General features: G+C 38.6%; 1 protein-coding gene across 6 annotated transcripts in view; it reads right to left on the reverse strand.

Annotated features, from left to right (window-relative positions):
• Nucleotides 1–25,234, reverse strand: part of MYO3A (myosin IIIA) — a 243,195-nt gene that overhangs the window by 171,910 nt on the left and 46,051 nt on the right. For all 6 annotated transcript variants that reach the window (XM_053894938.1, XM_053894937.1, XM_053894943.1 and 3 more), the window contains exons 6-8: nucleotides 10,090–10,166; nucleotides 6,543–6,688; nucleotides 3,899–3,964 (exon numbers count right to left, since the gene is read on the reverse strand). In XM_053894938.1, coding sequence (XP_053750913.1) covers nucleotides 3,899–3,964; nucleotides 6,543–6,688; nucleotides 10,090–10,166 — 289 coding nt within the window. The remainder of the gene's footprint in view (nucleotides 1–3,898; nucleotides 3,965–6,542; nucleotides 6,689–10,089; nucleotides 10,167–25,234) is intronic.

Here is a 25,234-nt window from a genome sequence, read left to right on the forward strand (position 1 = left end):
GGCAGTGGTGTTTCTAATCTGTACTGTTACTCCTCCTGGTATGATAATTATCAATTTATTCTCCTGGGCTTAAGCAATAACATATTTCCCAAGGATGCTAAAATACGCTAAGGAATAAGGATGATGATGTCTGAAAATAAGAACAAGTGCTCTTAGTTTTCATTTATTTTCATTTCTGTTTCATTAACAGAATGCATCAATTTCTGACATGTGTAGCACTTGTTCAATGTATTGAGTAGAATCACATATGAAATTATTTTATTCAAGTAAAACTGTATCAAATAGCTGATGTGAGGGGCGCCTGGGTGATTCAGTCAGCCAAGTGTCCAACTTCTGATTTCGGCTCAGGTCATGATTCCAGGGTCGTGGGATCGAGCCCCGTATTGGTCTCCTCCCTGAGTGTGGAGCCTGCTTAAGAATCTCCCCCTCTGTGCCTCTTCCGAGCTTATACACTCTCTCTCTAAAAAACTTTTTTTAATATTTAAAAAATGTTCAAATAGCTGATGTGTACCAGGCACTCTGCTGGACACTGGCATTACAACGACAAATACGGCATATTCAGTGCCCTGCAGTTACTTACTGTCTAGCTGGGAAGAGAGGCATCTAAAGAGGCAGTTAAATAAAAGTGGCAATGTTCCTAGGGGAAGAAGAAAAAAATACAGTGATAGCACACAGGACAGAATACTAACTAGCTGCCTAGAGGAAATCAGAAAATGTTTCTCAGAGGTGAAATTGTGTGAAACATGTCAAAATCAACAAGTTCATTCAAGGAGCTATGCGAAAGGACTGCAGACATGGGGAACCCTTCAATGCAACCAGCGATTCTCCCAAGAGATGTGTTTATTACATATTCTGTAGTGTATGGTGCATACTCAATAATAAGGGCTTATGTGAAATTTGGGGAACAAAATGGACTATCGATCCTTGGATTTTCCACAACCCTTAAATCTAAGCCTCTTGTCTTTACAGGAATGAGCAGATATTCTTGGTAGAAAAACCAATGATGGTAGTATGTGTGAGTATGACTGGTTCCTCTACTTTCTTTGCCGTTTCCACATTTTCTGAGTGTTGTCTGACACACCTAATTTTTTCTTTTCAAATTTTTATTTAAATTCTAGTTAGTTAACATACAGTGCAATATGGGTTTCAGGATTCATCACTTACATACAACACCCAGGGCTCATTGTAAGTGCCCTCCTTAATACCCATCACCCATCTAGCCCGTGCCCTGCCCACCTCCGTCAACCCTGTTTGTTCTCTATCTTTAAGAGTCTTCATGGTTTGTTTGCCTCTTTCTTTTTTTCTCCCCCGGCATATGTTCATCTGTTTTGTTTCTTCGATTCCATACATGAGTGAATTATGTAAGATTTGTCTTTCTCTGACTGACTTATTTTTCTTAGCATAATACACTCTAGCTCCATCCATGTTGTTGCAAATGGCAAGATTTCATTTTCATGGCTGAGTAATATTTGTTGTATGTGTATATATATGCGCGCACACACACACACCACATTTGCTTTATCCATTCATCAGTCGCTGGACACTTGGGCTCCCTCCACAGTTTGGCTATTATTGTTAATGATGTAACACACCTACTCTTAATGTCCTCTCTCTTCCAATTACAAACTGCGTCATCCCTTACCTTATTATTACTACTGTTACTACTACTACTACTATTATGATTATTATTAATTTATGGTGAAAACATAGTAAGACTGTGAAAACAGGTTTGTGGGGCAGATATTTAGAAATCATTCACCCATATCTTCAAGTCAACTGTCCGAAGGTGCTGCACTTGTGCTAAATATTTGTCAAATTAAAGATGTTCACTGAGGGGCACTGGGTGGCTCAGTCAGTTAAGCGTCCAGCTTCGGCTCAGGTCATGACCTCGCAGTTCATGAGTTTGAGTCCCGCATCAGGCTCTGTGCTGACTGTTCAGAGCCTGGAGCCTGCCTCACATTCTGCGTCTCCCTCTCTCTCTGCCCCTCCCCCACTCACACTCTGTCTCTCTCTGTGTCAAAGATATACAAACATTTAAAAAACTGTTAACTGACATCCCCAAAGGCAAGGGAATTAAAAGCAAAAATGAATTACTGGGACCTTATGAAGATAAAAAGCTTCTGCACAGCAAAGGAAACAACCAACAAAACCAAAAGGCAACCAACAGAATGGGAAAAGATATTTGCAAATGACATATGGGACAAAGGGCTAGTATCCAAAATCTATAAAGAGCTCACCAAACTCCACACCCGAAAAACAAATAACCCAGTGAAGAAATGGGCAGAAAACATGAATAGACACTTCTCTAAAGAAGACATCCGGATGGCCAACAGGCACATGAAAAGATGTTCAATGTCGCTCCTCATCAGGGAAATACAAATCAAAACCACACTCAGATATCACCTCACGCCAGTCAGAGTGGCCAAAATGAACAAATCAGGAGACTATAGATGCTGGAGAGGATGTGGAGAAACGGGAACCCTCTTGCACTGTTGGTGGGAATGCAAATTGGTGCAGCCGCTCTGGAAAGCAGTGTGGAGGTTCCTCAGAAAATGAAAAATAGACCTACCCTATGACCCAGCAATAGCACTGCTAGGAATTTACCCAAGGGATACAGGAGTACTGATGCATAGGGGCACTTGTACCCCAATGTTTAGAGCAGCACTCTCAACAATAGCCAAATTATGGAAAGAGCCGAAATGTCCATCAACTGAAGAATGGATAAAGAAATTGTGGTTTATATACACAATGGAGCACTACATGGCAATGAGAAAGAACGAAATATGGCCCTTTGTAGCAACGTGGATGGAACTGGAGAGTGTGATGCTAAGTGAAATAAGCCATACAGAGAAAGACAGATACCATATGGTTTCACTCTTATGTGGATCCTGAGAAACTTAACAGAAACCCATGGGGGAGGGGAAGGAAAAAAAAAAAAAAGAGGTTAGAGTGGGAGAGAGCCAAAGCATAAGAGACTCTTAAAAACTGAGAACAAACTGAGGGTTGATGGGGGGTGAGAGGGAGGGGAGGGTGGGGGATGGGTATTGAGGAGGGCACCTTTTGGGATGAGCACTGGGTGTTGTATGGAAACCAATTTGACAATAAGTTTCATATATTGGAAAAAATAAAAATAAAAAATAAAAAAATAAAAAACTGTTAACTGAATTTCCAAATAAATAATGTTCGCTAAATTTCAAATACATAAGCATTTTACCTGTACAATTATCTGATTCATTGATTGCAATGAAAATTCCCTGATGGTGACAAGAATGAGAGGTGCAGATAAACGAAAGGTTAAAAAGCCGATTGCATAGATGATGGTTGGGTTGAGTGTGTGGAAGATGCTAAGGGCACAGCTTGCAAAAGGCAGGTGGACAGAAGGATGTGTAAACGGACAATGCAACTTCAGGAGCATAGCTATGGTTAAGCAAAGAAACATGACCCTAAGATCATTATTAGAGCAATAATGAATTCACTGAACATTCAGAAGAAACGTCTTTGGTTTTGAAGAAAATAATAGAAACTACCGGGGCTATTCAATAGATAAGACATAAGGAGGAGATTCAGAAGCATGGAAGAATGGTTGTAAAAGGCACATTTCAAAGTTCTAGCAAGATGGTATCTTTCTCTCTCTCATTTTTTTTAAGACTCTATTGTTGGGGCACCTGGGTGGCTCAGTGGGTTAAGCATCCAACTTCCACTCAGGTCATGATCATATAGTCCATTGAGTTTGAGCCCCCACATTGGGCACTGTAATGACAGCTCAGCCTGGAGCCTGGTTTGATCCTGTGTCTCCCTCTCTCTCTGCCCCTCCCCCACTCACACTCTATCTCTCTTTCTCAAAAAAAAAAATAAATGTTGAAAACAATTTTTAAAGAAAGACTCTGTTGTTACTCACTTGCTAATGAAGTCATTGAATTCTGCTGACCATATCTCCGGCTGCCTTAGATGGGGGGGTGGATTCCTAGAAAAATAAGAACCAAGGTTGGATTGTGCATGTTGGTCAGTCAGTGCAATCAGAGCTGGACAGGCATTACTGCAGTCAGAGGTTCTGCCAGGCATCATCAAGCAGGGCCACAATTTTCCAATTCAAAGACAGATAATTAGTTATTAATCATTCTTTATATAAAATGACAGCTTGTTTCTCTGAATGCACTTAATAGATGACCCAATTTTTCTAACTGATAAATTTTTTTCTTTTAAGGAGTCTTTCTGCTTTTACCTGAGAGCCCTATGGGGAAACATCAATAACTTGGCAGAATAGAAACAATGAATACTAGAGATTTTTTTTTTTTAACTCTGAGTCCTGCAGAAGCCTCTGAGGAATATCCAGGGTACAGAGAGGTAACCTCAAAGGTGTGCTGTTCAGAATACGAGGGAGACTGTGGCAGAGAGGGGCATTAATAGGATGCCTTTAGGAGTTGTTCTGTTGCTTCTGGAAACAAGGTTACAAAAGTAAGGAACTGGAAAATATGATTAGCTATAAAGCTCTGAATGCCACTTAAAAGATTTTGTTATTAGTTTCTCTTATTTTCAGGCCAAACAAATCTTTTCGTTTTTGGCATGTTCAGGAATACAAAGGCACATCACTTGGAAATGAGGCTGATCTAACTCTGTAATCAAGCAGCATTGATCAACCATGATGGCTGAACTTGCTGAAGTACTGCCTTACGCTAATTCTAACAGCTCTTTGTTTTCATTAGTAGAATGGAAACACTTTGTCTTCAGTTCTGCATTAGTCCTTAAATAGCTTATAATGAAATTAGTGTACAGTTTGTACAGGCTCATTAAAGAAAAGTGCAGCCACTCATCTACCCTAGATCACGCCTAGGGCTCATTGTACAATTCTTAGGGCCATTTGAAGACTGCTGATTTGCACATTAAAAGAAGTAATTCTTTCCTCTGATGGTCTTCTTTGCTTCTCGTCCTGAAAATTTCCTTTCTAAGAGATTTATTGGCTTGCTTTGAGTATAACAAAGTTTCGATGATTTGAGAACACTCAGAACAAGGTAGCTTTTCAGATCCCTTTCCCCCCCCAATTATTTCTACAGTTAGTATTCTAAGAACTTCATGTCAGAGATATACTCTGACATGGTGGCAGAAGTAAGGAGAAATAAGGAAGAGAATGTAGTTTCCAGAAGCACCTTGCTCACAGGTGCAATAAACACGAATGGTGGTGTCATTCCTCCTCCATCTGGTGTCATTACCAAGAGTAATAACATCCGGCTAACAACCTTGGTAGTTTAAACCATAATTAAAATGGCTCAGGAAGTACAGTGCTTCTTACACACTGAATGACAGTAGGAGTTAGGAAACATAGATTTTTTTTTTCTGTTTTCCTCAAATTTAATGAAATGGCTTAGACTTGGCAGAGAGCCGGTTTTCTGTTCTTTTTTGTAATCTTGTTTCCCCTCTTACCGAATAAGCAGTATATTTTACAAGTAAGTTAGCCCCGAGATTTACATTCACATTGTTACGTAAAGGATGATAAGGCATTATAATTCAGAACATGTATATCAGACAGGAAGGTCAAAGATAAAATTAAAAACACACTCGAATTCTTTGGTCTTCTACTAATTTAAATACATGCCAAATGTCCCAAATGGACCCATTTAGACATGAATACGACATACTGGCATTATTTCTTTAGGACTGGAGAACTGCGCCCCAGGGCTTTGCATATATAATTCTACATGCCATAGGCACTAGGGTGACAAGATTTGTTTAATGGAGAGTGGTAACAAGCTATATAACATACTACCCTACTACCCTGCCCTAGACCCCTTTCATCACAGGCCCTGGGTGTACACTCCATTAGAATTATGGTACCAGGCACAGTCTTTAAGATAGCCCTCAAAAGGTAACATATTTGTATTAAAAACAGGCAGTCTTTTCAAATCAGGTTTTGGCAATATCTAGGAACTAACCAAAACATGTATAAAATAGTGTTTAATTAGTAATACGATAAAAAGGGGAAAATTTGTCAATATACACACTGAAGGGGAGGGGTCTACGTAGATAGGAAAGTGCTTTCGTGGCTCCAAAGAGATTATTCTAAAGTTACTGTTCTATGTTAATATGTTCAAAATATTAACAAGTTCAAAATCGTTACTATTTTATCAGTCAAATCTGTTTATAATTTTATTAGTAATATCATTTTAAACTTCCAAAGAGACGTCTTAGCAAGTAGTAAAAAATTACTGGATTGATAGAGTAAAGCAAAGCAAATCACTGTTGCACTGACTATGGCCCAGGGCCTTCCTGACAAATTTGGGAGTGGATCAAGAGTGAAAGGAACTGTTGTTTTCTGAGATCAAATCCTCCAAAAAGGAAAACACACTGAGTGTCAAGAGAAAGATCTTACTTAGACCAGGAAAATGAAACCATTGAATAAACACAGTGTCTCAGAATAGGCAGAATGATATTCCAGGCCACTGTGCTCCAAACTTGCTGAAATATGTTGAATATTTCCATGATGAGCACCACTGGCTTGGGGAAGAAAGACAGGCTACAGATACTGTACCCCAAGTTCATCCTCTCACCTTGGTATTTTGAAGAGTGCTCTCATAGGATGCAGGTCGGCCAGTGGAGGATCTCCATCCCCTAGCTCGATGGCTGTGATCCCCAGGGACCATGTGTCACACCTGGCATCATAAGTGGTATCCAATTGCTGTTCACATGCAATCACCTAATAGAAAATAGGGGGGGAAAAAGTGAAGTTTATGACCTTAGCAAGCATTGTAGCAAAAGTAAGCATAAAAGTCCCCAATTTATATTAAAAATTCATGTGACAAATATTCACAGTATTAGTCATAATAGCCCCAAAGGGGAAACAACCCAAATGTCCATCAACTGGTGATGGATAAACAAAATATGGTATATGCATACAATGGAATATTATTCAGCCATCAAAAGGAATGGGCTATGGATACATGCTACAACATGGGTAAACACTAAAAGAAAGAAGCCAGACATGAAGGCCACATAGTGTATGACTCTATTTACATGAAATGTTCACAATAAGCAAATCCACAGACAAAAAGCAGATTAGTGATTGCCTAGTGTAGGAGAGCTTGGGAGGAGAGCTTGGGAGTGACTGTTACTGAGTAAAGGATTTCTTGTAGAGGGAAAGAAAATGCTCTAAAACTAGATTCTGATGATGGTTGCACGACTCTGTAAATATACACCTAAAAGTAATCAAATTGTACATGTCAAATAAGCTAATTATATGGTATGTGTATGTGAACTTTATATTAATAAAGCTGTTAAAAATAAAAAACACATTCATATGAATTTTCTGTTCTGTTGTGTATCTTCAACTTCCTTAATATAAAAATGTATCTTGCCCCACCATATTATTTTCATTATTTTATGGCTACATGTGATCCTGGAATATCTCACCAAAGGCTTGGGTGAATTTATGCCCCAATTTGCCTAAGACATTCTTGGTTTTATGCTTGCTTTCCTAGAGTCATTATAAATATCATCCCCTTTCTCTCTGCAAAGTGTCATGGCTTGTAAAAAGTATATGTTCACCTATCATGGTCACTATTTCCCTTGTGCCCTCCATCCTGACACACACGGATTTCAGTTTGGAAAGGATGGTTTTATGTAACCAACAACTGCTACCTTTGATCTAGACTTTAAAAATATCAAATCAAGGGGTACCTGGGTGCCTCAGTCAGTTAAGCGTCTGACTTCGGCTCAGGTCATGATCTTATGGTTCATGGGTTCAAGCCCCACATTGGGCTCTGTGCTGGAAGCTTGGGGCCTGGAGCCTGATTCAGATTCTCCCTCTCTTTCTGCCCTCCCCTGCTCATGCCCTGTCTCTGTCTCTCAAAAATAAACAAACATAAAAAAATTTTTTTTAAATGTCAAATCAAGAGTTTCACTTTTCAACTTATAATTGACTTGAACAATCTTGCCTCTGAGGCCGTAAAAACACTGAAATAAATTTATGCCATTAATTATGGAGAACATATTAAAACTATTTACCTTACTATTTTCTAATCTAAGAGATTTGCCATTAATAACATAGAGCTGGTATATATGTGATGCCTTCGTTAGCTAGATAGCTGGTTATTCAAAATATACTCTTCAACAGTGCTAAATAAATGGACATTTATTGAAATACTGACACTTATTCACAAGTTAGAAAATGCTTATTACAGAAAGACATACAATATGCACAAAATATGGAATATATATGTATTTATATGACAGCTTGAAAAGACGACAGTGAATCTTTCCCTTTTATGTAATACCCATTGGTTTGTTAAGCAGTAAAGCACTTTCAAACCCCGTTTACTGAAAATAAATAATGACCTACCAGTAAAATGATAGTCTAGTAACTGGATATTTAAGGAGTGCCAATTTTATGATTAACTCATTTAATACTCTGATAATTGAATTTTAGATAGATCAAAATATTTTCTTTTACTTATATGTGAGAGTTGTTCCAAGATCCACTAATCAAAATTGCTTTCTTTACTAGGGTGCCTGGGCGTCTGACTTTGGCTCAGGTCATGATCTTGCAGTTCACGGGTTAGGGCCCTGCATCAGGCTCTTGCCAACAGCTCAGAGCCTGGAGCCTCCTTCAGATTCCATGTCTCCCTGTCTCTCTGTCCCTCCCCCACTCATGCTCTCTCTCAAAAAAAGACTTTAAAGAAGTTTTTTTTTTTTAATTGCTTTTTCACTAAAAGCAAACTCACACATATAACAATGGTCTGTTACTATAACAGATGAAAAATATAAAGCTACACTATTATTTAATATTAATAAGTAATAGTACAATTATTACATATTATAGCATTATTAATATACATAAATAAGATATACTGTTTAATATTATCCCTATATTTTATCAATTTATTTTTAAAACTTTGTCATGAGCTTTTAAAACACTAGTAATACATCAGAACAAACTGAAGAAACTCTCACTTGAGAATCCCTTAATTCAATTTTGGTTTTGTTTATATGATTACGCTATTTTTATTCCAAGATGTACACCTTGCTTAAAAGTTTTTTAATTCAGGGGCACTTGGGTAGCTCAGTCGGTTAAGCGTCCAACGTCCGCTCAGGTCATGATACAGCAGTCTGTGGGTTTGAGCCCCGCATCAGGCTCTGTGCTGACAGCTCGGAGCCTGGAGCCTGCTTCAGGCTCTCTCTCTGCTCCTCCCCCGTGCTCGCTCGCACGCTCTCTCTCTCTCAAAAGTAAATAAATATTTAAAAAAATTAAAAAGAAAAAAGAGTTTTTTAATCCATTGGAGTTTTTAAAAGATTCTTAAGATAATGTATCCTTTCTCCATGTTTTACATTTACATTTTACTTTTTTGCAAGTAATAATTGAATTTGTATTAAAATAGAAACAGCACACAAAGATTTAATCCTCAAACACACTTAGGTCTAAAATTTTGCAATATTAATGTAGTATTTGAACTGCTTCTTCTCCCTTCACTCCCTAGAAAATGGTAGATAAATAGCAGAACCCTCCCCAGAGGCTGAGAGTTTTCAAACATAAGTCTTCTTTACTGATAAACATAATTAAAAAGATTAAAGGCATTAACAGGGGCTGTGGAGAGAAGATGGGACTCTAGAAAACTTTCTCCCTCAGCAATTTTGGCAGTTTATTCACCACTTCCCAAGAGTCACCCAAGATGAGCATGGCCCTCCCAGGCAGACTCACTCAATATAGGAACCCGTTACACAGGTTAATAAGCGAAAATCTGATACTAAACAAAGGTTAGGGATTTTCATGATATTTCTTAGTTTAAAAACAAAATCTAAATAACAATAATATAGATACATGCTGAGCAACTAAAAGTAAATTTAACAGAAAATTAAGGCCGCAAGCAGTTTCTCTTGACCTCATTGGATTTATTCATTCAATCCTTCATTTACTCATTCATTCATTCACGCCCATGTATTGAGCACCTCCCATGTTCCTTCTCATACAAAAATCTCTCATAAAAATGACACAACTGACGTTTCCTTCTAGTACATTCCTAAACATGGGGCAACAGTGCATGCATGAAAAGGAAAGCCGGAAAGGATTCAATACTACATTTGTCTCTCTCAAAACTGTCTGACCTCAGGAGCCATCCAAAATGGTGTTCCCACGGATGTGTTCCTACGGTGCCAAGTGCTGGTGAGTTGTGCAGACACACCTGGAAGGAAGAAAAAAGACTTACATTCCTGCATTAATTACTCATGCAAAGAGACTCCAGTTGTAACAAATTTGCTTACAAACTAATATTAAAATTCTGTTCCCGTAAAGCTGCCACAGAACTTGAACTTCACATTAAAGTATACTACGTCGGGGGGCGCCTGGGTGGCTCAGTCGGTTGGACATCCAACTTCGGCTCAGGTCATGATCTCACGGTCTGTGAGTTCGAGCCCCGCGTTGGGTTCTGTGCTGACAGCTCAGAGCCTGGAGCCTTTTTCGGATTCTGTGTCTCCCTCTCTCTGACCCTCCCCCATTCATGCTCTGTCTCTCTCTGTCTCAAAAATAAATAAACATTAAAAAAAAATTTTGAAGTATCCTACATCAGGATTTTGTCATAGCCAAAGTCTAGAATGATCCTTTTATTTTATATTTCTCATATCCAAACCTCCCTATTCTTAAAGCCCCATTTCAAGTTTTATTCCCGCATGCTGATATTTAATCTGCTCCTGATCATACTAACCTCAATTTTTTTTAAACTTCTACATTTTTAACTACCTGTCTATATTACTTATTTTGGCATGTAATTTGTATCTGAACAGTACACTTCCCTCCCTCCCTCCTCCTCCCTCTGTCCATTACCAAATAGTGGTGCATTTGAGAATTTTTCTATGGTTGTATGCACATAGTAGGTTACTTGTGAATGTGAATCAAATTATTTTCCATCACACGATCAACTTTGGACAAATCACACCTGTCTAGTTTCAAATTAACGGCATCTATTTAATCCAACACCATGAATAGAATTAGTTGTTTTTCTTTATAGAGATTACAGATGGAAGGACTACAGTGAAGAGGCATAACCAAGTATTTCAGTCATGGCATCCCACTAATTACACCTGTTAGAAATAATCATAATTAACCCTTAAGAAAATTAGGAGCAAAGTCTCTCCTTGCATTTCACACTCCCGTTCCTCATGCAGGCTGTCCAGTGCTCTTCCCTTGACCTGCTCTGAAATTGATGGGTTACCCCCACACCATGGGCCTCCACTCCCTGATTTCCCTGTTTTGAAAAGCACCTCTTAGGTGTCACATTTGTTTTAGGCTCTGGCTATTTATAAGCCAACTAGGAGAAAGGCACTGATTAAGATTTAAATTTGGATATATTTGATTCTTCCAAGATGACATCTGACTTTTATCATGAAATTCAAAGGCCATATTCAGCCACATGGGTATTTCAGTGGGGGAAATATACTTAAATATTGGTGGAATATACTTGGGCAGAGGGTAGGCAGTATGTTTTGGTTCCACATGAATTGCATCTCACAATGACCTAACCTATTCCACCATTGTATAAATCCTGTCCCACACAGAATCTTCATCTATGCCCTTCCAATTTTGTCTGTGAAGGGGCGCCTGGGTGGCTCAGTTGGCTAAGTGTCCGACTTCAGCTCAGGTGATGATCTCATAGTTCATGGGTTCGAGCCCCACATCGGGCTCCGTGCTGACAGCTCGGAGTCTGGATCCTGCTTCCGATTCTGTGTATCCCACTCTGTCCCTCTCCTACTTGTGCTCCGTCTATCTCAAAAATAAATAAACATTAAAAAATAAATTAAAAAAAATTTTGTCTGTGAAAAAGTTAATTATGTGACAGAAAAAAATATCCTCACTAAATAATTTTTTCAAATTCAAAGGAGATTATCTAATCTGTGCTTGAAGATTCTCCCTTAAATATTTTCTCACAGACTATCTGAAGAAAGAGAATCAACATTTACGAGCACATTTCTCCAAAATACTCCTTCTACTTCTACCCCTACTCCAAGCATTTGAACCTTCAGAAAAATTAAATTTATTTAAAAAAATTTTTTTAATGTGTATTTATTTTTGACAGAGAGAGACAGACAGAGCATGAGTGGGGGAGGGGCAGAGAGAGAGCTAGACACAGAATCTGAAACAGGCTCCAGGCTCTGAGCTGTCAGCACAGAGCCTGATGTGGGGCTCGAACCATGAACTGTGAGATCATGACCTGAGCCGAAGTCGGATGTTCAACTGACTGAGACACTCAGGCGCCCCAGAAAAATTAAATTTAAATCTAAACATTTTAGATTGTCTTCTTCTATGAATTAAAGGTAGAAGTGACTAAACTTGGATTTTATGATAGTATCAGAGTATCATAATTTATTTGCATAAGTGGGAAAAGCAAACGGATTTAAAAATAAATTTAGGGTGCTTGGGTAGCTCAGGAGGTTAAGCATTCAACTCTTCATTTTGGCTCATAATCATGAGATTGAGCCCCGCATCAGGCTCGGCACTGAGTGTGGGACTTGCTTAAGATTCTCTCTCTCCCTCTCCCCCACTTGCTCACACACTCTCTCTCAAAAAGAAAAAAAAATCAATTTAAAATTGATTCTAAATTTACTAAGATTTATTCTAAGGGTATATATTTATTCATTTATTTATTTAAATTTACATTATACTTGATCTTTGGTGAACATTTTTGTCTCAACTTCATAAAGATCATTTAAAAATTCATATGTCATTTAACTGAAATGTAAAGGGAAAAAAACCCACAACCAAGTAAAAACATCAAAAGTTTTGCTCAGGGCAGGTGAGTGACATTTTAGACTAATCATGTGATCTTTTTTCCTCTTCATGAATATAAAGAAAAGATTATATTACTAGAGTTGGCATTTTTTAGCAAGTAGTCATGTCCTGCGGTCTGAATTTATAAGCTTGGATGGTTGGAAAGGACTTTCCATGGAAGGATACTGGTAAAAAGTTTTTTAGGGTGTTATATGTGACCCAAAGCAGTTCCATTCAGACTCTTTTTTCTTGGAAGTGTGAATATTTTTTTTTTTTTTTTTTGAAATGTGAATCTTGAGTAGAGTGGACACTCAGGGAGGAGGTAACCAGAGTAGAGTCAACCAATGGCAGGGCTCTAAAACTAGGTCCAGGTGAAGTTCTATTCTTAGGAGACCAGATGGCCCAGCTTCTTTCTCCCTTGACTTTGTAAGCCCATCAGTGTTGTTGTCAGTATCTTTGCCTAAGTTGGTCAGAGTTAGTTTCTATTGCTTACAACCAAGGAATTCTAACTGATACAAGGCCTAAATGATTTTACAAATAAAGGAGCAAATTAACAAGGGTAATAGTCAATAATGAGTCTATAAAGCCTAAAAGTCATTAGGTTTCATATTAATGTGAGTTTATATTACATGTATACATTAATATGAGATTAAATATTTTCTAGGACAAATATTTGGCCTCCAAACTCTTTACTCACACATCCCAAAGAATAAGTAAGTTTTGAACAAGCACAATCGATACAGATATAGCTATAGATAGACTATTCTCTATATATTTACTTCTGTTTTTAAATTTTTTTAATCTTTATTTTTGAGAGAGAGAGAGAGAGAGAGAGAGACAGAGTATGAGCAGGGGATAAACAGAGAGAGAGGGAGACACAGAATCCAAAGCAGGCTCCAGGCTCTGAGCTGTCAGCACAGAGTCAGACATGGGGCTCAAACTCACAAGCTACAAGATCATGACCTGAGCCAAAGTCGGACGCTTAACTGACTAGCCACCCAGGTGACCCATTACTATGTTAATATATGCATTGTGAAACACGTAAATGAAGATAATTTTAAAGTATGAGATTAAATAACTGTACTATGAATATTTCATAATTAGATATGAATATTTTTTTCTGCACTACAATGATGTCTTACAAACACCCTGGTATTGACACCCCCTTCAAGGACCACTGGTTAGAGTATGGAGTGCAGGGGTAATGAATTACAACGCTCTTGAGGTCTTACTTATCTATCATTTAGTGGCTTTTAGGATCCTGCAGAAATAATGTTTTACAGCTGGTTCCTGTATGGAACTAAGGAAATGTAAAACTGTAAACTGTGTGGAAAGAAAAAAAAATTTAGTCCAGAATGTGAAGGAAAAATAAAAGCGCTCAAATAAGTGAAAAAGGGACAATGCAACTAGGTAGAGTAGGAAGCTTTGTATCTGATAATATTAGATGATTTTTACATTAAAAACAAGACACAACTCAACTATGAAGGAGTGACCAAAGAAGGTGTTTACCAAACTCCACGTGTGTGTTAAACATTTATGCAATTGCTAAACTTCAACTTCATTTTACCAACACAACCAAACAGCTTTGGAGCTAGCAGACAACTTAATGGTCATAAAGTCTGTGTTCATTTTCAGGTTAGTAAACTTTGGCTGGAGTCAGTTTCCTGAGGACAAATGGCATTTTCACTTGGTATAAATTCTCACAAGAAAAGTGGCTAGGAAGGTAGAAAAATGCAAAATTCCATTAAAAGCGATTGCCATAAATGACTTTAAAAGGCAACAGGAATCCAAATGATGAGTTTGGGAGCCCTAGGAAGTAAAGACGATTAGGAAAATCATCTTGTCCAGAGAGGGAATAATGGAATAAGTCACCAAAGTAAACAGTTATGTAAGCATCTCAAAGGAGAAGATGCTAAAAGGTGGAAAATTCCAGACAGGTTGGGATAGTGAGAATACGGGAAGAAACAGGAGGCCAGAGAGAGATCAGGGCTGAAAAGAAAACAGACTAGAAGAGAGGACAATAATACACTGAAAGTCAAAGCCACAGGAACATTAAGGTGGTATACATTAATGATTCTTCAGCCCTTTGCTTTGATTATATTGAAATTCTCATGCTTATTTTAGGCCCTTCCAACAAGGTTTCCTGAGCTGCTTGATGGTTTGTACAACAACTCTGTCCCCTATTGCATAAGTCCTCTTTCTAGGGAGAAAATTGTGTCAGGAGGTCTCTTAGGTAAGTTAGAAGAAGCATTAAGTATGTGGCTTCCAATGTGGTTTCAACAAACCAGACAACTTCAGGAAACTTGATTTGCTATAACCAGACACCAAAATCCTTGACATCTAAAGAGAGCAAAGGGAAAAGCATGAGATTTTGTTGTTGTCTTTGTTAAAAACAATACTGCAGGAATGAGAATTGAAATTATAAAAATACAGATTTTTTCAACAAGAAGAGTCCATAAGATTTATTACACCATCTAATATCCTCATTCTATTGATGAAGTTAAGATTGTATAATGATTAATCTGGCCATGGTATCCACATATTTGGTCAAACATCATTCTGGATGTTTCTGTGAAAGTGTGTTTTGGATGTAATTACCTGTGAGTGAAGCAGACTATCCTCCACATTGTGGATAAGCCTTATTCAATAAGTGAAGGGCCTTAATAGAACCAAGACTGACATTCACTGGGTAAGAAGGACTTCTGCCAGCAGACTACCTTGGACTTAAACTGTAACTTTTCCCTGGGTCTTCAGCCTGCCAGCTTAACATTAGATTTTGTGTTTTTATTTTTTATTTAAAACAATTTTTTTAATGTTTTATTCATCCTTGAGAGAGAGAGACAGAGCATGAGCGAGGGAGGGGCAGAGTGAGAGAGGGACACAGAATCCGAAGCAGGCTCCAGGCTCTGAGCTGTCAGTACAGTGCCTGATGCGGGGCTCGAACTCACAAACCATGAGATCATGACCTGAGCTGAAGTCTGATGCTCTGCTGACTAAGCCCCAGCACTTAGATTTTGGAATCACCAAGCCTCCAGAGTCATATGAACCATTTCCTTAAAATAAGTCAATCTCCTCTTCATCCCCCACCCCACCCATCATATCCTGTTGATTCTGTTTCTCTGGAGAACTCTGACAGAGATTTTGGTACTGAGAGTGGTTCTAAAGGAACAGAATCTTAAAGATGATTTTTCTAACTTGGTTCTGGGGTTTTTGGAATTGGCTTTCTAATCTAGTTAGATTAAAGACATTGATGGCTCTATTTCCAGTAGTAAAGAGCACTGATAGTCCATGGCATGATGTGGCAAATAGAGGTACACAAAATATCAGCATTGGATACTTCTAATCAAACACTTACTTGTAAGAGGCATGGTTCAGGGTGATATCTTTGAACACTTTGCCAAACTAATGAATAGAATGAAATTGGCTGGTTTCTGTTAATATCGCTGGACAAGATGAAGGGAAAAAAAAGAATGAGCTCAGGGATTCAAATTCCCAGTTTCAAGTGCTACACAAATGACCTGAAAGCTTCTACGTCTGCCCTAAAAGAAACCCTTCTCTCTGGTAGATGAAGAGCTTAGATTACTGAAAAACAAACCTAGAATCCCATTATTAAGGGTGTGGGATAATGGTGGAAGGAACATAAACTTGAATAAGGCTGAATTTGTTGATAGATACCCACAATGCAGAGATTTTGCATTTAATATCGCAGCTTAGGAAAGAAGGGGCTTTACCCAGTCGGGTTGATTGGTTGGCTCAGACACGGGTGAAACAGTTGCCCTAGTAAATGAACTTGAAATGCCAGAACTACACTGGTTTACTCTAGAGGAAGAGATTCAAAGACCTAGGAAGATTGAAATGCTGGAGAGGATTTTTCATTTAAGACCTACTCACCCAACATGGGAACATCCAGAGGACATGCCTTTCAATGTAACTGTGAGAAATGCATTTTTGATGGCAGTCCCAGAATCCTTGAGAGCTCTATTATCACTCTTCTCTGTAGGCTAGAAGTTACAATGGGAATTGATGCCACTGAATTAGGAAAGCTAAATACACTGAGAGGAATTGGATCACACGGTGGTAGGAGCCAAGTGGTAGTCCTCAACTCCAAGGGTAAGATGGGCAGTTACCATAACAGGCAGCAGAGTCAAAGCAGTAATCAGAAGACTCTGCATTGCAGAGACCTACGGTGTTGCCTAGTTGATATCAGTGTTAGCAAAAGTGAAATAGATGGGAAGACTATGAAATTAATCTGAATAAGCAAAATAGTCCTAAGTCAAGTGAACATAAGTGTAACTTGAATCATCAAAAACAGACAGTCATGGCTTCTCAATCAATCCCAAGACTTGAGCTGGTTTTGTAGACCCAGAATCCCTTGAATGAAGAGGAGGTCGCCCCTTGAGAAAGTACCCCAGTACGCTACCAAAACTTTGTTAAGAATCTCTGAGCCTTCCCCAAAGGGACCAATGGCTTTTTACTAGGGTGATTTTGCACTGGGGAAAAGGAAATAATCAGACTTTTCTGGGATTGCTAGATGCCACCTCTGAACTGGCACTTATTCCAGGAGACCCCAAATATCACTGTGCTCCACCAGTCAGAATAGGGATCTAATAGACGTCAAGTGAGCAATGAGGTTCAGTTCAGATCCATCTCACAGTGGGCCCAAGCTTCTGTTTTCTCATTATTAATTCAGGAGACTAGGATAAGTCAATGATTATGACTTTTGGGTCACAAATTATTTAGTGTTGTGAAAACTTTATACTTTCTCATCAGGAAATTCATATTCACATTATGTGTTGCATATAGGAATATTAAAAATCTCCTGACATTCTTGTACTTAATATACCAAATGACATTCAAGGTTACCTCCAGCTTTAGCTTTCAGTGAGTCCATAAGATGACACAAGGTAAGTGATTCTGTGCCATCACTACTCCTATCCATACTGATGTGATTTCCTTTGGAAATCTGTCCTCTCTCCAGTCTACCTGGCACTAAATCTTTCCCTTTAATACTCAGCTCATATCTTATAATGGAGATTATGTAGTGCTTTCTCTAAAGACATCAAGACCACACTGCTTGCTGCACTCTCCTTGGCTTTGAACATAAAACCATGTACCTGGATCTGTGTAATTTAATTAAGTATGGCCTTGCATGTGTGTATATGTATAATACTGGACCTCAGTTATAGAGAGTTGAGTACAGTTGACCCTTGAACATGGGGCCTAGGAGTGCCAACCCCCAACCCCCACAGTTGAAAATATGCATATACTTTTGACTTTCCAAAAACTTAACTACTAATGGCCTGCCGTTGACTGGAAAATTTACCAATAACATAAACGGTTGATTACCACACATTTTGTATATCATATATATTATATACTGTATTCATACTACAGAGTAAGGTAGAGAAAAGAAAATGTTATTAAGAAAATCATAAAGAAAATACATTCACAGTACTGTACTGTATTGAAAATAATCCATGTATAAGTGGACCGGTGTTGTTCAAGGGACAACTGTATATAGAATATTCCTCATTTATGGTGCATTATCATCACTGATCTCTTATTTTTTCATTCCCTTTTATCCCCAATCACCTCTCCCATTACCCTGTCTCCTCCCTTCCCCTGCCCTCCTCCCCAATAAAAATCTTTTTGCTTGGAGCTTTTCAGGAATTCAAATATTAGAGCTGCAGACTAAGGCCATGTAATTTTAGTCCAAGTCACATACTCTATAATAAGAAAAACTGAGAGAGAAAAGAGGTGATTCTTTAAAAAATATAAGGAAGTCCTCTTTGATTGACCTAAATTCATCATTCCATGGAAAGGCAGACTTGGTACTTTTACTAAAATTTCTACAGCTGCATTGAGGTAATTAGTTTGCTTTTGTGTTGGGTAAATCTCTAGATACAAAGTTTTCTCTATTACCAAATAAAAGCTCTTTCAAAACATCTGAAATCCATTCTTTTTTTTAAGTTTATTTTTATTTTTAGAGAGACATAGAGAGCAAGTGGGGGAGGGACAGAGAGAGAGGAAGACAGAGTCCCACGTGGGGCTTGAACTCATGAACCACAAGATGATGACCTAAGCGAAAATCAAGAGTCAGACACTTAACTGACTGAGCCACCCAGGTGCTCCTTTCTGAAATCCATTCTTGACTTCATGATAGAATTTCTAGGTTATACTTCATGTAATTTAACTTCAACAAATTAAAATTCTGACCATCTCTCAGAATATAAGGCAGTGCACATCAATAAGAAACCATATTGTCTAGTATATTTAGAAAATATCTTTGTCCTTCCTTTTCCATAATGCTCTTAAAAGAAAATCTTTCTGTATTCACAGTTACTTGAAAAATGGGAAGGTTCAGGCAGGCTTGCTTAAGACTCTTTCCCTGGTCATGGCTAACAGGATCAAAGAAAGGTATCTGACCCAGCTTGTCCAACTGAGCTTCTTCTCCCACTCCAAATTCCTTTTGACTTGGGGTGCTAAAAGTCCAGGTAGGTTATCTATTCCCACTGGACCCACACGTCATATAGGCTGAGAAGGTTGAGGCTGCTATTTGAGTAAATAGCCTTGATGGGCAACATGAAAACTCCAGAGGCTGGTCTGTAGACAACCACAGAGAACAGAAAGGAGAGATTTGGTTTCTCCAGTGACATAGCAAGAGGCAGTAACTGATTGTGGTTCTTGCCTTCCATTCTTCTGTTGGTTTCAGTCCCCCCTGTTCTTCCTATCTATGAGATTGCCTTTTGTATCTTACTCTTTTTTGAAGCTAGTTTGGTTTTCTTGTCCTTACAACTAAAAGACCCTTGACTGAAACATACAACGTAATCTATAATGTTGAAAAGCTTAGTTCAAACATAATCTATGATGTTGAATAGCTTAATTCAACTTTGAGGGGCTTGGGTGGTTCAGTTGGTTGAGTGTCCAACCACAGCTCAGGTCATGCTCTCACTGTTCATGAGTTTGAGCCCCACATGGATTCTTTCCTGTTGGCATGAAGCCCACTTTGGATCCTCTGTCCCCCTCTCTCTGTCCCTCTTCCACTTGCATGTACACACACACTCTCTCTACCCCCCCCCCCCAAATTAAACAAACATTAAAAAAATTTTAATTAGGGCTCAGTCAGTTAAGCATCTGACTTTTGGTTTTATGATCTCATGGTTTCATGAGTTCGAGCCTTGCACTGGGCTCTATGCTAACAGTGTGGAGCCTGCTTGGGATTCTGTCTCCCTCTCTCTCTCTGCCCCTCCCCAACTCATGCTGTCTCTCTCCCTCTCAAAATAAATACACTTAAAAAAAACACTTTAATTCAACTTTGGAAAATGTTTAGTTTGGAATACTTGAGCCTACAGGTTCAGCTGGAAACAGTCCATTTATTCATGGTTCTGTTATAGATAATAAAAGAATTACAAGTGTCTTTTCTTTCAAATAAATTCTATCTGGGGTGCCTGGGTGGCTCAGTTGGTTAAGCATCAACTTCAGCTCAGGTCATGATCTCACAGCTTGTTAGTTCGAGCCCCACACTGGGCTCTCTGCTCTCAGTGCAGAGTCTACTTTGGATCCTCTGCCCCCCTCTTTCTCTGCCTCTCCCTCCTCTCTCTCTCTCAAAAATAAACAAACATTAAATTTTTTAAGTAATAAATTTCATCTGAATGAAATATTAATTTTTAGTATATGTATGAAAATTCTAAAGCTCTGCCAACTTTCAAAAATGGCTCTTCCTCCTAGTTATTTTTCCCATATATTATTTCATTCTATAAAGCACTAGCTCTCAAATTTTCAAGATTCATAACATCCAACTACCAACACACGTTTATATACATACACATATATATCTTTAGACATATATATATCTTTACATATATGTATCTTTACATATATATATATATATAAATATATGTACACACACACACACACACACACACGTACATAAACATCGAGACTTCCATGCTAAATCTCCAGCTCTATTCCATAGTTTAAAAATGTTTTTTGCTATAATTTCAACACTAGAGAAAAGTTGGTAAGAGAAGTTCAAAAAAACTTTTCTCCTGAACCATTTAAAGAGTTAAGTAGGCCACATGATGCCCCTCCACACCCAAACAGTTTAGTGATTGCTACAAAGACATTCCCCTACACACCCACTGTACAACTAATAAGATCAGGAAGTTAACACTGATACATTTCTACCATCTAATCTATTTTCCCTATTGAAGATTCATCAATTGTCCCAAATACGTCCATCCCCACAACAAAAGAATTCAGCCCAGGACCATGTGTTGCATTTAGCTGTCATGTCTCTTAAGTCTCCTTCAATCTGGAGTTCTTTAATCTTTGCTTGAATTTTATGACCTTGACACTTTTTAACGTTGGGCCAGTTACTTTGCAGAATGTTCCTGAATTTGGATTTTCCCTCACAATTATAGTTTTGGCAGGAACATCATGGAAGTGATACTGATGGTGTATGACTGCGATCCTACCAGATGGTATGTGATTTTCACTTGTTCCATTACTAGTTGTACTCACTTTGATCAACTGCTTATGTTTTGTCCTGAAAGTGTCTCTTTTTCTTTTGTAATTAAGTACTTTATGAAATCTTTTGAGACTATGTAAATATCCTATTTCTAATCAAAATTTAACACACTAGTTTAGGACCCATTGAAGTTTTGGTATGAATTAATTATTACTATGACGATTTCCAAGTGATCATTTTAAAAATTTCACTATCCCTTCTATATTTATTAGTTGCTATTCTTCTGCAAGAAAAGCTTTTGCTTCTTTCCATTCATTTATATATCTAAGTATGCAAGTATGGATTAATGGATTTCTATTTTATTCAATGAGTTACCATCATTACCGTCATTATTATCATTATTTTGATGCTAAAATTTTCCCAGATTTGCTCAGTGAGAATTCCTTCAATTTGGCTTCTGTGTTCTTTTGACATGTTACCATTATTCTTTTAACATTTCCTTCCTTTTGAGCACATTAAGTTCCATGTTCATCTTGTATAGCCATTAAAATCAGTCTTTCTCTAAGAATCCTGGTTCCTCTTAATTGAGAACTGTATTTAGAAACCAAAAGCTAAGTGCTTGATGGGCTTGTTCTTGGTACATCAACGTTTGCAAGCCCTCTTAGTAGAAATACCTAAATAACATGTATACACCTACACACACACACACACACACACACACACACACACACACACACGTCCCACATGCACATTCCATTATATTTATTTTTATATTTGTCTATATATATTGAAAACCATGCATTCAAAATGATACCTCCAATTCCAATCTAACACTACTGGGTTCAGTTTTCTTCCTTTCCATATTTCTAATTCTTCTCTCTAACAGTAAGAAACCTGGCTCCGCTTGTACACATTATATTTCCTGATGGTATTAATCCCCCTTTATGTAACAATGTCTTGTTTCCATCTCGACCCCTACACAGATGTCTTTCTTACCTAGCTTGGGCTCTGATAACCTGAAGTAGGGTCATCATCATCTCCCTAGACAGATGTTCTCCTTGTCCCACCCAGGGACTCACACTCCTCTCCAACTGAACTCCATTACCACCAGCCTCCCAGCATGGATGTCTTTCTCACCACACTCAGGCTCAAACCTCACGTTGAGCTGCACCCTGCTCTCTTGTACTTGTTCAGTCCCACCTAATGGCTTTTATTCTGAATTTTTTGGGAATAAAGGAAGGAATAAGAGGAACTTCACAGTTTTTAAGTTCAGGTATAACTGCCTCACTTGATGCTAAAAGTGGGTTATTAACAAAAATCACAACTTCTCTTTGACCTACATTACTCATTGGGGATTTGGTCTAAAATTGGGCATGTGGGTAATAAGAGATTGAAAGCCATAAAATATTCTGTCATAAGAACAATGTCTAAATAAATCACAAGAAGTACATTCTGCACTTTTGTATTGAAATGTTAACTATCCTATTAGAAATGAAGCTCCCCAGAGAGAAATCCATAGAAATGAGAACTGAGAACTGCCCTTTACATTTAGTCTCTCCTGCATTTTCTAGTCCACATAAGAACTGTTTTTTCAGACATTAGTTGATTTGCCTAAAGGAGTTTACCTCCTGGGAGATCATATTATTTATTGATTGATTATATACCAGGGACTGCTAATGTATTTCATTAATAATGTTTACAAGCTCCCTTGTCTTTTTACTTTCTGAGGTGTCTAGGGAATTTTTGCAGAAACATATCCATTTAATGGGCACCTGGGTGGCTCAGTCAGTTAAGCATCTGACTTTGGCTCATTTAAGGGGCACCTGGGTGGCTCAGTCAGTTAAGTGTCCGACTTTGGCTCCGGTCATGATCTTGTGGTGTATGGGTTCGAGCCCCGCGTTGGGCTCTGTGGTGACAACTCAGAGCCTGGAGCCTGCTTTGCATTATGTGTTCCCTCTCTCTCTGCCCCTCCCCTTCTTATGCTCTGTCTCTCTCTCTCTCAAAAATAAACATTAAAAAAAATTAAAAAAAATATCCCTTTAACAAAAAAACCAAAGGTTTTCTTAAAGGCTATATTTATAACTAGCATCAGCAAACTGAATCTTTCTTTTAGTATAATTAAGTAGCTTGATATTTAAAGTAACACCAAATTTACTCTAGCAAAGGGCTACTTTTTTTGGAAACAGAAAGAAGCTATTTTGGGAACTCATATTTCCAGTATTTAGCAACAATTTTTTTAAAAGTATTTATTTACTATTTATCAAGTACCTACTATGTATACAACAGTGAGCTAGGGGCTAAGAATACTATTTCATGATAATGGTAATACCTCAAATTTTTTAAATTATAAAGTATCTATAATTATACTAAGTAGGTTGCCTGTATCATGCTGTTTATTCTTCACAGCAATCAACCATATGAGGTAGAGCCTGTTATTTCTCATACTTGTAGATGAGCATTTTGATGTCCTTGGAGATTGTAACTGACTTTCTCAAGGTCACACAACTGTATGGAAAAATCCTGCCTCTCATCATTCATTCGACAGTATTTACTGAGCATGTCCAAGGGGCCGGTACCATGCTTGACTCTAGGGACAAAGTGCCAGACCAAAGAGATACCATGTCATCATGAAGCTTACAGCTTAGTAGGAAAGGCAGTCAAATTAAATTATGATTACAATCAAGGGTGACAATTGGTTGTCTAAACAAAGTATGGGTGGTGGGAGGTACTCAGCCAGGCAAACAGAAGTTAGCTAGGTGCAGGAGTGAAGAGAGGTTTCAAGCATCATGTCCACAACTGGTCACAAAATGGAATCACCCTATACTAAAATACAATTCCTTTTGCTTCTATTATGGCCTCTCCCTGTGCCCCTATCTACTGGCTGGGAGGGCAGTAAAGCTTACTCAGAATTAATAAACCCATAAAGTCCTTTTAGATAGAGCTCAGTTTCTGTTGGATAAAAGTGCCTGTTCCATCTCTCAGATGGCATTCCTCCTCCTTCCTCCCTACTGAAGATGGTACCAAGTGTACAGGATGAGACCTTGCGGCAAGGAGAAGAGGGAGGGTCTTTGGTACGTAGGTCTCTGGCCTCTGGGGCCATGTGCCTGTGTGTCTGCCTGGCTGCTAGGTGCCCTACTGGCCTCCCATGCCGGCACTGGCATCGGGTGAGTTCATGGTCCACTCTCCTCATACTGGCAGGGCTTCCTGTGGTCCCTCTGAGCAGACGAAGGCTCAGGTTGGCTTTGGCTGGAGCTGAGAACACTCTGAGCTCTGGCCGTGACTCCTAATCAGACCTGGCTCAGGTGATCTGCTCTGTGCCTCACTGCCCAGACTAAGCAACCCCTCTAGGAACTCCCCAGACAGATTCTCAGTGACTTTTGGGTTTCTGGAAACTAAGGGAAGAGTTGGGGAAGCTCAATTTGAGTACTTCCCCTGCGTAATCACTTTACACCTCCGTGTGTAAACGACAAGGACATGGCTCAGCTCAGTCTGCAGCAATGGCCTCTCCGTAGCGTGGATGCAAATGGTGGGGAGTGTGCAGGTGAGAGCTTTTATCTGCCCTCATTGTCATCTTCACTTCTTTAAAGCTCATCTCACTCTCCTGGTCTCCTTCTCTGCTTCATTTTTCCACCATCACCCTAGAATTGGAAAGGGTTTCCCTCTTCTTTCTTTTCTCTTGTGTGAAACCCTCTAAAGAGAAGATAAAACAATTTACATTGACCTTTCTCAAGAGATATCCTGGGTCTTGCTACAAATTCCTCTTTTTGAATGTTAAAAACTGAATATTACTCCAGTCATTTTCTTGCATTTCCTCTGGAACAAAGCTTAATCTTCCCCCCAGATAGAGAGATGCCTCAGGAAGACTGGAGTGAAGATAATGTTCTTGGACAGGTAAAGAGTAAAAACATGTTAAGATATTTCAAAGTACTCAGTCACAAGTGTAAGAGCCCCGACTGAGCAAGCGTGTGGGGCATTTAAGAAACTGAAAGAAACTGACCTGGATCGTAGGTAACAGCAAG

Source organism: Panthera pardus, unplaced genomic scaffold (genome assembly GCF_024362965.1).
Source record: "Panthera pardus isolate Hobbes unplaced genomic scaffold, ASM2436296v1 HiC_scaffold_6, whole genome shotgun sequence".
Classification (NCBI taxonomy): domain Eukaryota; kingdom Metazoa; phylum Chordata; class Mammalia; order Carnivora; family Felidae; genus Panthera; species Panthera pardus.